General features: G+C 37.5%; 2 protein-coding genes across 3 annotated transcripts; both read left to right on the plus strand.

Moving 5' to 3' along the window:
• The first annotated feature begins 380 nt into the window (after nt 1-380).
• On the plus strand, nt 381-2334 carry LOC121793421 (glyoxylate/hydroxypyruvate reductase HPR3-like). The gene is made up of 2 exons (XM_042191427.1): nt 381-1029; nt 1665-2334. The coding sequence occupies exons 1-2, from the start codon at nt 586-588 to the stop codon at nt 2196-2198; spliced, it is 978 nt and encodes a 325-aa protein (XP_042047361.1). The 5' UTR covers nt 381-585; the 3' UTR covers nt 2199-2334.
• An 884-nt stretch (nt 2335-3218) lies between these two features.
• Nucleotides 3219-7118, plus strand: LOC121796406 (PGR5-like protein 1A, chloroplastic). 2 transcript variants are annotated; one of them, XM_042195275.1, is made up of 11 exons: nt 3219-3531; nt 4285-4400; nt 4570-4666; nt 4766-4866; nt 5096-5152; nt 5526-5602; nt 5744-5795; nt 6250-6360; nt 6442-6539; nt 6616-6696; nt 6776-7118. In XM_042195275.1, the coding sequence occupies exons 1-10, from the start codon at nt 3339-3341 to the stop codon at nt 6683-6685; spliced, it is 972 nt and encodes a 323-aa protein (XP_042051209.1). In that variant the 5' UTR covers nt 3219-3338; the 3' UTR covers nt 6686-6696; nt 6776-7118. The 2 variants fall into 2 exon arrangements, with proteins under 2 accessions (XP_042051209.1, XP_042051208.1); XM_042195274.1 differs by having other exon boundaries at nt 6616-6691.
• Nucleotides 7119-16237: the final 9119 nt, after the last annotated feature.

The raw sequence follows: 16237 nt of genomic DNA on the forward strand, positions 1-16237 counted from the left end.
ACACTACGATTATGAAATCGTTATAATTTCCCAAATGTAATATCGTGGGACAAATTACGTCTTAAATTTCACACCTTCGATTATTTTAGCTAACTTATCATACAATCTGACCATTATTAATAGTAGTAGTAATACAATTTCTATGAATCTATCCATCCAAATTTTATTTATCGATACTTCCCCATCCGTAAAATATTGTCCAGTTTTATCATTTCCACTTTATTTTTTTTCATTTTTCATAAATGGAAGTCACTTTTCACTAGTTCATTACCCTCACATTTTGCTATAAAACTAATATTTAAATTTAGAACTCGCGTTCCATTAATTTTTTTCATTCACTTTTCTTTACATTTTTTAAAACTCACCCGAATCAAACATGAACAATATTTGGCGGACGAAGGGAGTATGTTTTTTCTTGTATACCAACACAAATATCGAGTATTGAAGGAATTCATAATAAAAAATTGAAGATTCCGATTAAAGAAAGACAAGAGCAAGTAGTTAGTACTACTCCATTTCATCACCCAATTTGTGACTCATCCCCAAATTAGGAGTAAAACTTTTTGGTGACAGACTGAGACTGACATGGCCGGCGACGAAGAAACCCCGCCGCTGCTCATCCTCCACCACCTCCCCAACTTCAACCTATCGATCTTCCCTCTCCTCCGCTCCAAATACACCGTCCTCGACCCGCTCGACGACCCGCCCCATCCCTCATTCCAGGTACTCTCCAAGGCCGCCCGCCTCATGCTCTGCACGGGGCCCACGCCCGTCACCGCCGCCGTCCTCGACACCTACCCCTCCCTCCAGTGCGTCGTCGGATCCAGCGCCGGCGTCAACCACTTCGACCTCGCCGCCTGCCGCCGCCGCCGCCTCCGCATTACCTGCGCCGGAGATTCCTTCTCCGACGACGTCGCCGATTACGCCGTTGGCCTCGCTATCGATGTGCTGCGCCGGGTCTCCGCCGCCGATCGGTTTGTGCGGGCCGGATCTTGGCCCGTTACGAAAGAGTATGGGCTTGCCTCAAAGGTACTCCACTACTACTATCTTTATTTGTTTTTTCATTTGAATTTTGTCGTTTTTTTTGTTATCACAAAACCATATTTTAACATAGGTGGATTAGGTTTATGTCTTTTTTGTGCAATCAAAGTTTCCGAGTTGGACGTCATTATATAAATATCAAGAAGTAGGAGTAATATTTAATTGATTAGAAAAATGTAGTACTCCTCCTAAGTTTAGTCCACTTGTTGCTTGCTATTAGAAACAAATTTTGATGATTCAAATAGAATATAAATGAAAAAAAGCATGGAACATATATTGTGTCTACAACAAGTCAAAGAAAGAATACAAATAATATATAAAGACACAATGTTTCATGCTTTCTTCCTTTCATTTGAACATGTTATCCAAGCTTAAATCATTTCTTTACTCAATGGTGTACACAAGTAGAATCCACAAGGGACTCTAAACTAAAGATTCTCTATTATTCGTATAATAATATCGAATATTTGTATTTTATGGAAATTATTATGCAAGGCCGGCAAATGTCATCATAATAAAAATTTCCTTACTAAAAAAAGTGATCACTTAAACAACTCTTTCTTGCTATGGCTAAAATCTCACAACTCTTGATTGAATCATCTATCTTGAATCAAAATGTTCAGGTGAGTGGAAAAAGAGTTGGAATAGTCGGATTAGGGAGCATAGGTTCAAGAGTAGCCAAGAGGTTCGAGTCATTCGGGTGCACCATCGCCTACACCTCCACAAAAAAGAAACCAAACAGTCCCTACACTTTCCACGCCAACGCCGCCGTCCTCGCATCCAACGCGGACATACTGGTCGTCTGCTGCGCCCTCACGGACGAGACGCGCCACCTCATCAACACCGAGGTCATGGCAGCGCTGGGGAAGTCGGGCATAATCGTGAACGTGGGGCGCGGGGCGCTTGTGGATGAGAAGGCCTTGGTAGAGATGGTGGTGAAGGGTGAGATTGGGGGTGCTGGTTTGGATGTGTTCGAGCGGGAGCCTCACGTCCCGCGAGAGCTCTTTGCGCTGGATAACGTCGTCTTGTCCCCGCATCATGCTGTTCTAACACCGGAGTCGTTGGGAGCCATTGAGGATCTTCTACTTGCTAACATTGAAGCTTTCTTCTCCAACCAGCCTTTAAGGGCTGAGGTGCAGCTTCAGTCTGATTCATGAGACACGATGGATGGATGTGTGTTGATGCTACTGGAATAAAGGATGCATGAACTGAAAAAAATGTATCCCTTCATCAACAAAACAGTCGCTTATTTTGTCATTTGGTACATCGCTATTCACCTCTTCTTTTTTTTAAGTGAATGGAGTTTCACTAACTTCTTCTGCCTTCAAAAAATCAAACGATTTTCTAGTCAAAATGAATTTCAATCGCAAACAAGAATTTTGTTTTGGATTATGTATTTATAAATACACAAAATTTGACCGTTTTCTTTTTTTCTTCATAAACTTGGAGTTTTGAATCATAATACTTGAATTTTGAATTTGTTGTTTCTTCCCGTGAATAAAATTATCTCTAAACATAATTACACATGACAACTAAAACGAGGTTGTTTTATACATTAATACCACTATTTAATTTGTTGATGAATGATATTTTTTTATAATAAGTCAAACATATGGAGATTAATTAAAAGATAGTATCATTTCATAATAATTGTATAAAATGAAATTTTGTGATTTAGATATTGGTTAAAAATTGACATATATCGTAATTATTCAATTTACATAAAATTTGGATTTATTTGCATTTATACCTAACGAAATTTTTATATGAAATTGTATTTGTTATGACAATCATATAAGAGTATCACTATTATTAAGTTAAACAATATCATCTATTAATAAAAAAAACAATTCATTTAATTAAAAAAATCAATACATTACATGTAAACAACCAGTTATAAAAGAAATCGATGTCGTCCTTTAACGGGCTAATGTGCACCCTGATTGAACCCCTCACATGATATCGGACCGAAGTGTGGTGGCTGCCAGCGCCTTTTTTTGTTGCAATTAAAATGAAAAACGTGGAAACCGTTATCCACGTGTCAGAACGAAGTCCGGCTGAGATGATTTCGAAATCAAACAACGATCCGACGCGGCAGATCCACAACAGTAGTATGAAGAAAACAACCAAATCACCAGATTTTCATTACCAACAACAACAAACTCACTCAAATTCCCCACCACACATTCCCATTCGCCTTATCTCCAACCCCTTCCCTCTCTCCCACTAATTTCCCACATCTTTCAAATGCACCCATTTCCCCAAAACCGCCTCCAACTCTCCTCGCCCCGCCACAGATGGCGTCAAGACTCGGCTTCAACCTATCAAAACCCAATATTTTTACTGCCCGAATCAGAAAACCATTCTTCTCCGCCTCTTCTCTGCCGTCCCCAGCTCCCGTAATTCACACGCTTCAATTCGCTTCCAAGAAACTGACTTTCCAGCGCAGACTGCTCTGTATATCTCCTCAAGCCACCAGTGAGCAACCAGGTTTAGCTGCGAAGCACCTAAAATCTATGATCATCAGATATAACTAGTTTATGATTGCTTGTTTCTGTAACTATTTTAGATGCCTTTTGTTCTTATTCTAGCCATTTGTCACTTCAAACAGAGTAGACTTTAGTAAAATTTTACCTACTTATGACCTATTTATTTTGTTAGGAAATCGACCCAAGTAACCACGAATATGAAATAGATATGTTTATCTAAAGCCTAATTTCACTATATAAACTTTGGATACAATTTTTGAATAGAAGTCCCCATTTGACTCTGTAAAATGAGTTAGTAGAATGTGGGTGGAAGGAGATTTTTATTGTGGGACAAACCAAAATGATAAAAATGGACTCTTATTGTGGAATGGAGGGAGGAAGTACAATGGAAGAGGGGATATATAGGCAAAAACGACGAGCTTAATGCTAACACAATAGGTTACGAGTTAGGCCTAAATATAAATTGTACGGAAGCCCAAACGTCGTTGTGGTCTAATGAAATCAGTTGGATCGCGGTGATTGTGGATTCATTTACTTCCTGTCAACCTCCATATTTAAAGCTTTTCTGGATAGTTTAATAGTTTGGATTTGAGGAAGCATTTGTTGCTCTTGAAGAACCACCCCCTTGTGTATTGTTGCGTTAAAGAGCTAACAATGTGATGTAAACCTTTTCAAATATTGAAGCATCTACACAAGAATATAACTTTGCAGTCATTTCTTGTGCTACTCATGTTGACATTTATATTTGTTACAGGTCAGGTCCAAGAAGACGAGGTTGTTGACAGCAATGTCTTGCCTTATTGCACCTTAGATAAGAAGGAGAAAAAGACGATCGGCGAGATGGAGCAAGAGTTTCTGCAAGCACTTCAAGTAAATAATCACATTCCTTCGTTTTTTTGTATCAACTTGTTATTATCTCTTTATAGACCTAATTTCCAGAAATTATGAAGATTTATCTTCATTCTTAGCCTTGATCAAAAGCTGGATGTACCTTATTTTTTTATACTCTTTGATGTTCTGTGATATTACGCAATTGCAGGCCTTCTACTATGAAGGAAAATCTATTATGTCCAATGAGGAATTTGATAACCTCAAGGAAGAACTCATGTGGGAGGGAAGCAGTGTTGTAATGCTAAGTAATAACTGTTTTTCTTACATTTTCCAATTTTTGTAGGGCTTTGGATTTTTTGCAATGAATTTTCTTATCACTCTGACTTCCTGTGTGTTCGATTCAGGCGCTGATGAACAGAGGTTTTTGGAAGCTTCAATGGCTTATGTATCTGGGAATCCGATTCTGTCGGATGAGGAATATGATAAGCTGAAAAAACAACTAAAGGTATATTAGCACAGGGCTAGAAAAACAATGTAATAGGAGTATCAGTGAGAACTGTCCACGACATATCTTTAGATCTTTGGGGTGAAAAAGCTTTTCAGATTTTCTTTTAGATTTTCTCTGTGTTTGATGATGAACCAGTTTTGTTATTTGCCTTAGTTGATATCATGGCCTTATTCTTTGACTTGTTTTGATGTACCATCCCTTCCTTCTGTTGATCTATTTGTTGTAGATTGATGGGAGTGAAATCGTGGTCGAGGGGCCTCGATGCAGTCTACGTAGCAAAAAGGTTTGCTGCTCTCCTCCTTCCTTGCATATACGAGGACCAAACCTTTCATGTTATATATAAATTCATTGGACTCTTCTCAACAACGTCAATCGCATAATATGTCGATCCCCTCAGCTATCCAGCTTGATGAAAGAAAAAGATTCACTAAGAACTCTCTTTCTCTTAAGATTATTGCAACAACTATATAACATGATGTCATTTATTGCTGAAGAAGATCCTCTCTGTATTTAATAAATTAATATGATGAAAATTTTCGATTGGGTAGGTTTTGTATTTCTGCTGAAAACATGAAAATGCGTCCTTGTATCAACCTTTTTGTTTAATTTATCATACTTAAGTGGCCTTCTGTATCTCATTTAGTTCCGACGCGCAGGTTTATAGTGACCTTTCTGTCGACTACCTCAAGATGTTTCTTCTGAATGTGCCAGCAGCAGTGGTGGCATTAGTATTGTAAGTGACATTCTACCGCCGAACTATAGTTAGATGTTACTTGATTTCATTTGCATCTAAATTGTTTGCATTTGCGCGCCTATATCTTCTTTTAGAAGAATGTACAGATACATCACCTTAGCGAATATCCTCTATTTGTAGGTTTTTCTTTCTTGATGATTTGACCGGATTCGAGATCACTTATCTCTTGGAGGTAATCCAATACTGGTTTCTGTAAATCGTCTCATCTGCATCCAACATCCTAATATTTTGCATTGATCATAAGATTCACATGAAACTATTGGAAATTGAAAGTTGAATATCAGCACAATGCTCATCATCTACAGTACTCTGATTTCTGTTAGGAATTTAACACATATAATCATGAACATAATCAAAATAAACACATGAATTGTTTAGTGTGTATCTACATATGCTGGTAATGTCAAGCCATAGATTTCACTACATGATTTTCGGATGCAATTTACAATGAGAAAGGGATATATATAGGCAGAAAAACGAAGCCTAATACTCCTTTACACAATAGGAATTGGGCGGGGCATAAATATATAATTTGTGCTACGAATGCCCAAACCAGTTAACTTTCTTTAAGGCTTCATACTCAACAATTTTTTTTCTATGTTAACTCGAGAAAATTATCTTCGCAGCTTCCAGAGCCATTCAGTTTCATTTTCACGTGGTTCGCAGCTTTGCCACTCATACTATGGTTGTCTTTCACCTTCACAAACTTCATTGTAAAAAACTTTCTGATCTTAGTGGTGAGTAAGGCTCTCCTAAACTCTTGAATCCCGGTCTTCTTATCGAAGTTCTCAAGTTGTTCAATAAATATAACGTACCAGGGACCATGCCCGAACTGTGGCACGGAAAACACTTCATTCTTTGGTACCATACTGTCCATATCGAGCGGGGGAGCCACTAACAAGGTCAAATGTTCGAAGTAAGTCAACATTCCTGATAATCATCGCATTTATTTCTGGCATTTTGCTAACTGTGTGTTACAACATGATTCTCAGCTGTGGCACGGACATGGTGTACGATTCTAAGTCACGGTTGATTACGCTGCCTGAAGGAAGTGAGGCTTGAACTCAGGTAAGGTAATCCTCTTCACTGTTTGCTTCTCTTCAGTTTTATGAGTTAGAATAAATTGTAAATCCAAGTTATGTTGTTCATCAGGAAATATTTTTGGTTAAATATGCAAATCTTCAAGAGCTGGTGTGATTCAAGGGGAAAGAATGCATAAGCAATGTAAATGTGAGTAGTTTGGTATGTGAAGGATGCATATATTAAAGATGTATCTTATGTATATTATTATTCTACACATAATATATCAGACAGGTTGAGGGACTTAAAGAAACGAGATCGCCAAAACTCATAAACCAAGACTAATTTTATGCGGTACTGTCCCGAGATCAAGTATCGGGCTTTATCTACCGAATTGAACAACATTCATAAAACCCGCTCTTGTATAATCTATCAAATCGAACTCTTCTAATTTATACGATGTTCTTTAATCTCATGCTGGTTTCATACATCTTTTTTATGTATGTTTTTTTAGCATACAAGATAAGGCCATTTTTATGCTTAGAGTACATAGTTTAATGCTTGCTACATTTACTATTATCATTGACTTTATACTTCCAATTTTCTAACTCTTCTCTTCTTAAAAACAAGAAAGAAAGAAAACAAAAACAATAAAATAGTGGATATAAAGGAGAGAGGATATTAAGTATAGCCGTACTAGTTTACATTGAACTTCTAATATTCAAACCAACCAAAATCCATATATAGCTCCATACAAGAAGACATGCCCACACGTCTTCATAGATACGAGTACATCAATAATTCCTCCAAACCAACCTCTAAATATTAAAATTTTATAACATTTGAGTTAGAACTGCACGTTTGTGAAGGTCACGTAGTAGACTACTCAATATGTACAATGCTAAAACTATATAAACATCTCATTTTCATCTCAATTTAATTAGCATCACACACAAATCTAGTAAGTACCTTGTAAGTAGAAAATTAAACTAAGCTAAGGAAACAATGGCTTCTTTGCTTCATTCATGGCGCCTAATCTTCTTCTTATCGGCGGCGGTGGCGGCCTTGATCATCAAGGCGGCAGCCGGATACTGGCTGTACGGCTGGCTTTCCAGGGGAACGGATACTGGCTGTTGGTGTACGTGATGAATATGGTGGGGACATCGCCAACATGCGGGTGTAAGGCAGCAAGACCGGGTGGATCAGCATGAGCCACAACTGGTACCAGGCCTTCGCAACCCTCGGAGGCCAATCGCTTTCCTTCAAATTCACCTCCTACGTACACTTCTCACGAAACCATCATTGCTTACAACGTTGCGCCTTCCAACTGCCGTGCCGGAATGACTTACACTTCCAATCTCAACTTCCACTATTTCTGTTTTGTTAGGGAAATGGCTCCCACTCCATTTTTAATGTCGTCAAAATTATGAGCAACGACATTTCAAGTATGAATACCAATATATGTATACCTAATAATATTGAGAAAATCTGTGATTCATTCTCTACATATATAATCTTGTAGTTCATGCATCAAAGTTTTCTTCTTCTAACTAAAATTTTCCCTCGTCTATACACCATTAATAAAAACACTAACTAATAAAGGTGTTCGTCAAAATTTGGGCACCAATAATAGATTTGAATAAAGAGCCAAAATGATTTGACCAATATATTTTGGGATCAGTCAATACCAGATACATTCAGGGGCATGTTGGTCAACTAGAATGAAAATTTGGACTATGAAGCCTTGAAGATAAGTAGATAAGAACAATCTTTGATCAAGAATATGAAAACTTCTAGATACAAGCAAAACTTATCTAGATTGACTTCTATAACTTAGCTCATTTATACGAGTTACAAATGTCAACAAAAAATTGAAGAGCTTCTTACACATTTATTGTGGAATAAAACAACTTTTTGAAATTGGAGGAAATTAAGTAATCTCTTTGATAGGAACATAAACTATCAAACAAATCCAATTAAGATCGTTATATGTTAAGTATTGCGTTGTCTGATACTTCATTTGAGGAGGAGTGTTGGAATAATTCAATTAAACTCGAGAGAGGGTATCATGGTGATGATCGAGGAGATAATCGAGGGAAGATCAAATCAATGACAAAGAATATTGAGAATTAATAAGATTGATTATGCATTGTTGTATTAGCTTGATTAAAATATAGTAATACTCCTACAGTCCTACACACATAAATTCATTTCCCACAATGACTTTCTTTTTAGGATAAATAACCATTTAAATCACCAAATTTGATCAAAATATGGTCTTTCCCACAGAGTGCGATACGTTGTAACTCCATATTTTCATAAACTCTCAATTATAAGCATTACAAATAAAGTCAAGACTGAGAATTGTAATATGAATATAGGCTGCTTCAACATAAAAAATATTAAAGTATACGCAACAAAGTTAGTCAATCATGCACACTTAGTAAATACAGAATACTGATAGTATAATTTCATTTATTTATGTATAGTTACATGGTGATTTTAATTAAGTGTGATGCCATATAGTTGGAGGTTGGTGCATGTTATTTTCGGTTTAGTTCGGTTTTTGAAGTTCGGTTTTCGGTTTTTCGAGTTCGGTTCGATTTTGGTTTTGAACTAAACTCGATTTTTCAGTTTTGGTTCGGTTTGGGCAAAAAACCGAACCGAAACCCGAACGCTCACCCCTAGTGGTAAGTTGGCTCTTTCTCCAAGCCAGAGGCCCGAGTTCGATACTTCCTGATCACATTTTCTTCTCTTAACTTTTTATTTTAACTTTCTCTTTTCCAATTAATTTTGTTTTAATCAATATCACCTCTAATTCAATTTTTTTTTCTAAATTCATATTTAAGTTTTATTAATTATTTTGTTTTTAACAAATACATTTATTAGTTTAACCATTAACTTGCTGTTTTTTAATTTAATTATGTATTCTTTCATATTTAATTTTCATTAATTATTTTTTAATAGATACTTATATGACTAATATAAAGTATATATTTTTGTAGTTTTAAAAAAACTCAATATAAATTACTAAATTGAAATAAGTATTATAAAATACTCCATATTTATAAAACTAACCTCCTCATTATATTCATATCTATATTATATATTGCTAATTAACAAAACATACATACTTGTATTTCAAATATATAATTTACATGATACTATAAAATAATTTATTTTTATTTAAAATGAAGTTTTTTGATAAAAAAAATAAAGACAAAGATTTTATTTAAAAAAATAAAATATTGAAAAAGCATAACAAAGAAAACAAAAAAGATTAGTCGCATTTTGAAATTTTAAGTCGTTGTAATTATTTTTGCACCCCAAAATTGAAAATCCTGGATACCCCACTGGTGACTAATATACCGTTTTAAATAAATTAATTAACCTCGGAATTCCATTTAATACTATTTTAAACTATTAGATCTTTATGGTTGGTAATTATTATTATCAGAGACCTAATTATTTTTTTTGTTATATTGATTCAAATTCTAATTAGAACAACTTAGTCATGCATGTTTCAAATTTGGCTTTGGTTCAATTATTGAGCAAGAGTAGTAGTACTAAAATAAATCGTGTCTGGCTCTGACCTATTTGAATGGAGAACAATGCATACAAGGACACTCGTCTACATCGTGGCTGCAAGTATATATTGGTCTTTTATAATTATCGATCGTGTCTGTGAGAGTGTGGAAATTAAAAGTAGTATTCGTACTATTTGTTTTTCAGGTATTTATGGAAAATAGGCCTTGTGTGGATATAAAAACGCCACCACCACCACCACTGATATTTTCAAAGAACCGGCTATAAAGTTCATATTTAAATTACGTATGAATTTTAAATTTAATCCATGAAAAATAGTGTTTTTCACTTTTTTTAGATTTCTGAAAATAAAAAATATTAGTACCTCAGTAAACATAGACATGTTTAATATTTCATTTTCCAATATGATGATATTTTTCATTTTCTATAGAAAGGTGGAAACCATATTTTACTGGGACTAAATTCGAAATTCACTTTTAAATAATCATGCAATTCTTTTGCAATATAACACAAAGGAAAACATATTATCTAGATTGGCTCCTAAATACTAACATATCTTACTATCTTAGCTCATTAATTTACACGGAGTTACAACTATCTAAAAAAAAACCAAAGAGCTTCATCAAATGAACTTAGATATTTAATGAGGAATGAAACAACTTTTTAAAATGGGCTTAAACTTTCAATGAAGGAAATTAAGTATCTCCTTGATATGAACATAAACTATCAAACAAATTCAAATAGAAGATCGTTACAAGTTAAGTATGGCATTGCTCGATACTCAATTTGAGGAGAAATGTTGGAATAATACAATTAATCGAGAGAGAGTATCTTGGTGATGATCGAGAAAATAATATATGGAATATAAAATCAATGACGACAAAGAATATTGAGAATTAAATAAGATTGATTATGCATCGTGTATTAGGTTGAGAAAATTAAAGTAATAGTCCTACAAACAGAAATTCATCTCCCACAGTGGCTTTCAATTATATTGTTTTCATGGGGTTATATATTTTAACAGGAGGGATTGGGACTTTTATGTTGTGCAAACTGTTAGAAAGAGACGATGATTTTAATATATTATTCGTGGGTTATTCACCAATAAGATTTGAATTTCATGAAAATATATTACACATATTTTAACTTGATAAAACTAGTGTTTAAATGAGCATGTATGGTAACCCCATTTGACGTATATTCTTATAATAAATAAACCCAAAAATTTAAAACTATTACCTCACATGCCAAATAAAACACTGATATCAGATATATTCAAAAATCAACATTTATCGATATCACTAATATCTTACTCTCAAAAATAAAGAGTGAACTGCACCAAATGGCCCTAACTTTTCGCTGTGTAACGGCAGAGGCCCCTAACTTTTAAAAATCCCACCAGAGGGATCTAACAAAATATGTAATCACAAAACGTGTATATTTTGCCATTTTTCGGAAGAAAATGCCCAAATGGGCTGAAGGGCAGTTTAGACCTTTTACGTACTACACCTGCTCCCTATGCCTGCACATAGTCTGCATGTGCAGGGGCTGTCTTGTCAAACAGTATAGTCGTCATAATTGCATTCTACTATTTTCTTTCTCCTTTCCCTCCCTATCCGTTTCATTTTCGTCTTTCATATTTCCCTCTCTAACATAATATGCGATTATATTTTGTTCGGCATCTGAAAATTATGGGTTTTCATCTGGATTTCGCTGAATTTAAGGTATCCTCAAGGGTTTAAGCGATTTCAGCTGGAATTTTATTTTGCAATTGGTGGTTGATTTTTTTGTTGTAGGGTTAGCATCTGAAAAACTAATTTGTAATTCTTGGTCGAATTTAATGGTTGTAGGGTTACAGTCGGGGCATGTGGAAAATTTTGCTGTTCTTGGTTGAAGTTTACAGTTAGGCGGAAATTTTAGTTTTTGTGCTATGTGATATGTGCTATCTTTTCGACGAAATTGAATTCAGGCCGTGTTGAATTCTTGCATTGCTGATTTGAATTTTATATTGTCAAATTGAATTCAGGTCGTGTTGCAATGTCTTCTTCTTCTTCTCAATCTTTCGGCTCAAGCTTCAATTGGAATTGGCCTCGTCCCAAAATTGTGAAATGTAATCACGATCTTGAGGCTGAGCTTGTGACATCTAGGACAGCTGCTAACCCGGGTAGACGTTACTATCGCTGCCCAATATGGAAGGTTAAAACTATGTATTTTGGTCCTTTTTCCATTAATTTTCTTGGCATAAAGATTAATGAGGAAGTATTATGCAGGAAGATGATTGCAAGTTTTTTCGATGGGTTGATGCGAGTCTATTCCCAAGTCAAGACAGTTACTTTCAGAGAGTGAAACTTGAGCGAGACCAATTCGAATCTGAAGTTCGAGCCAAATCGGTACTTGAAGGTGTTATGCAGGAGAAATTGTGCATGAAAACTGAGGAGGTTGAAACCTTGAAGTTACAACTGGGCATAAAAACTGAAGAGTGTGACGATTTGGCGCTAACAATTGGTAAAACGGCAAAAACTCTCCGACGGTTAAAAATCACTATCTTGTTCTTATGTATTGTAATTTTTCTACTGTTATAACATAGCTATGTCGTGTTCACTCCGTCGTTATCTTCTGCTGTGGATTGATTACGCTTTGCAAAGCTTTGTTTTAATCTATGCCCGAAATTACGAATGAGGTTACTCAACTATGAATGAAATCACGACTGAGGTTAGTAAAATATGACCGAAATCACAAATGTCTGATGATGATTGTTTTCTTTATGCCTGAAATCACGAATGAAGTTACCCAACTATGATTGAAATCACAATCACATACTATGTAAAAAATGGATACAAACCGACGAAGTACTCTTATCAAATACCACCAAAATATGTCATGATATCATTTCTACCAAAATACTAGAGTAATTTGTTACAAACTAGTCTGTAACATACATAACATACATATCATATCATGACTGCCACCAAAATATACAAACTCGTAGTTACCATACACATCATATCAACACTGCCACTGTAAATTGTTCACCCATCCCAAACAAACACAAAGTTTTAAGATTAAGTAAAGCCCGTCAATCTTGATCACCGCGGCGGCCGCATCTCTAAGGCTGAGTCCTGGTCCGAGTGCTTAGTCCCGGATTCGAAACATTAGGCTGCAACACTTAACAACATGTCCTCCTATTATGACCTTCTTGGCCGCATCGACAACATTTCATCACGAAGGTGCGACGCAATGACTCACCTCCGTCCACATGAAGACGAATCTGGGGCTCCTCACGTCTCCGTTTCTTCGGCCTACCACGCTGTCGCTTTGTCCACGGGGGCGCCAGTTCCAACGCACCAGCACAAGTAGACTTGGGCCAATTGTCCACCCCATTGATGGGGTAAAGGACATTCTCGTACAACATGATCATTGTGGACTTCAAATAATATCGGGAGACGAATTGCGTCACATCGTCGCCATTCTTGTAGATTGTTGCGATAGCATGCGTGCATGGGATTCCGGTTAGCTGCCACAATCTGCAGGAGCATGTGAAATCACGCATGTTGACTACATATTGGCCAGACGACCCAGTTACTTGGTACGAAGACTGTCCGTTCCATGTAGCCCTCCACGATGACGCCCTCGCGTACCACTTGTCAACAATCTCCTTGATAACATGAGGGACTGCGTGATCGTAACTTTTGATCCACTGGCCTCTGATCTGAATTCTTTCCGTTTGACTTGTTCGAATCTCCTCCAACATGCTGATAATTGCTTTCTCTTGAGCCAATGTAATCTTCGAATTGAGTGTCTCACAAATGTTATTCAGGAGCACATCACAACAAGTGTGTGGAGAGAAAAATGCCTTAACCCAGTTTTCTTTGGGAGCAACTCCAGAAAGCCACTGATGTGCTTGGGGATACTCGGTCTGCAAAGCATCCATCTTGTCCACATAATGTTCGAGGGTGGTACTCGAGGCAATCTCCCACAAACATTCTTTGAAATTTTCTCCAACAAATCTCTTCTTGAAATTGTTGTATATGTGCTGCACAAAAAAACGATGCTCGCTTTGTGGGAATTCCTCAACAATCAATTTTGCAAGCCCCTGATGCAACACAATAAAACATTATCACAAAATCACAGTTCAAGTACATCATGTATTGATCAAATCACAGATAAAATAAAATCACATACCACGTACATTATGTAATATTGAAATCACAGCGACCATACCTTTTGTTGGTCAGACATAAACACATCGTGGCCCATTTGCATGCAAGTTTAGGTCATCAGACAAGTACTCCACGAACCACTTCCACTGGATATAACTCTCGGCTTTAGTCACAGCCCAAGCAATCGGCCACCAGCCATTGTTGGGATCAATCCCCATTGCTGTCATGAGCTGTCCTCTGTACATCCATCGCAAGAAACAAGCGTCGAAGAAGATAATTGGCCGACATAATTGCATCCATCCCTTTTTCAATGGTCCTAGGCAGCAGTAGAACCTCAGGAATCTCGGGCCCACGGCGCCAGAATCCCTCGTATTCTCATAATGTATATGAATGCTGGAATCAGGGTGTGTCCGCTCCAATTCGGCTTTGTAGTAGAACAAGTTTCTGTATTGGGTTGCCGCAGAGCCGAATATGCCGTCCAGTGAGTGCTCTCTAGCCCGATATGCCTTCATCCTACCTATCTTCAGGCCAAAATCTTCATCGACACACTGCCGTATAGCTGCAAGTGGAATGTGAGGGTTGGCTTTGATCTTCTCCATATAACGCTCACCTAGCCACTTTGCCGTCAGCCACTTCGAATCCAACACCTGAGAGCATGTGTGCGCGTGATCCCGTTGCATATTCATCACAACGTAATCATGACCGTTGTGTATTTCGTGCTTCCTCAAGTATACATACCACTCACACCCTTGCTCTTTACAAATGGCTCGAAGCTTGTCGCCGTCATTTCTTTTCACGTGCACCCGCCTTCTGGTCATTATTGCGTACTGTCTCAACACGTCATAGAAGAAATCCCTATGCTTAAAAACATCACTCGGCTTCCACACCGGAAGCTCATTACTCTCGAGCTTGAATGGGGTAAACTTTATGCCAACCCTCCAAACCCTCCAAATGTCATCAACATCTTGTAACTCGTCCACAGCTTCTTCCTCGAAAAGTGGGTTGTCTGTCATGTTCCTCTTGTCCACATAAGGCGAATACTTCCTCCGCCGTTTATCCCCTGACCCCGGCTGGTCTTCGCCTTCACCCGGCGGGTCTTCGCGTCCACCTGGCTGGGCTTCGCCTTGACCCGGCTGGTTTTCGCCTTCAACTGGCTGGGCTTCGCCTTGACCCGGCTGGTCTGCATTCTCTGGCTCCTGTCTCGCTTGTTGTTGGAAAATGGATTCGTAATATGAGGTGAAAAGCTGCTCATCTCGGCACATGTGTGCCAACGAGATAAAATGGTCCATCTCATCATCTTCATCATCAGTCGGCGGTCCCTCGTTATGTAGATGGCAGCCGTCCGGAACGTACTCAAATGATGGAATGTATACTTCCTCTTGAGGTTCTACTCCCGGAACATCATGTACTTCCGGAATACCTTGTACCTCGGGTCCAGCTTGCACTTCCGGTCCAACATGCACTTCAGGCCCATCATGCACTTCCTGTCCAGCTTGTTCCACATCATATTCAAGTTCGGGCATTAACAATTCATCCGAAATCTCCTCTATAATGGGAACTTCCGCCTGCAGTTGACATTGCGGTTCGGCTGAAAAATCCAGGGTTGGGTTGTACACACTATCGTCAACATGCTGAACATCTTCACTATGAATAGATTGCCCCATCTGATTTAACATAAAATCACAAATGAACACCATACATACAAGCATAAATCACAACTATATTACAAAAGGTGTGCACTAACCTCTGCCACGCTATCAGGGTCTACAATTGCTTCATCTTCATGCAGGAGAATCTGACCAAAAGATGAATCACATATGAATACCAAACATAAACAATAAATCACAAACATATTCCACAGTGGTGTACTAACCTCTGCATGGTCTAT

The sequence above is a fragment of the Salvia splendens genome, chromosome 3 (genome assembly GCF_004379255.2).
Source record: "Salvia splendens isolate huo1 chromosome 3, SspV2, whole genome shotgun sequence".
Lineage (NCBI taxonomy): Eukaryota > Viridiplantae > Streptophyta > Magnoliopsida > Lamiales > Lamiaceae > Salvia > Salvia splendens.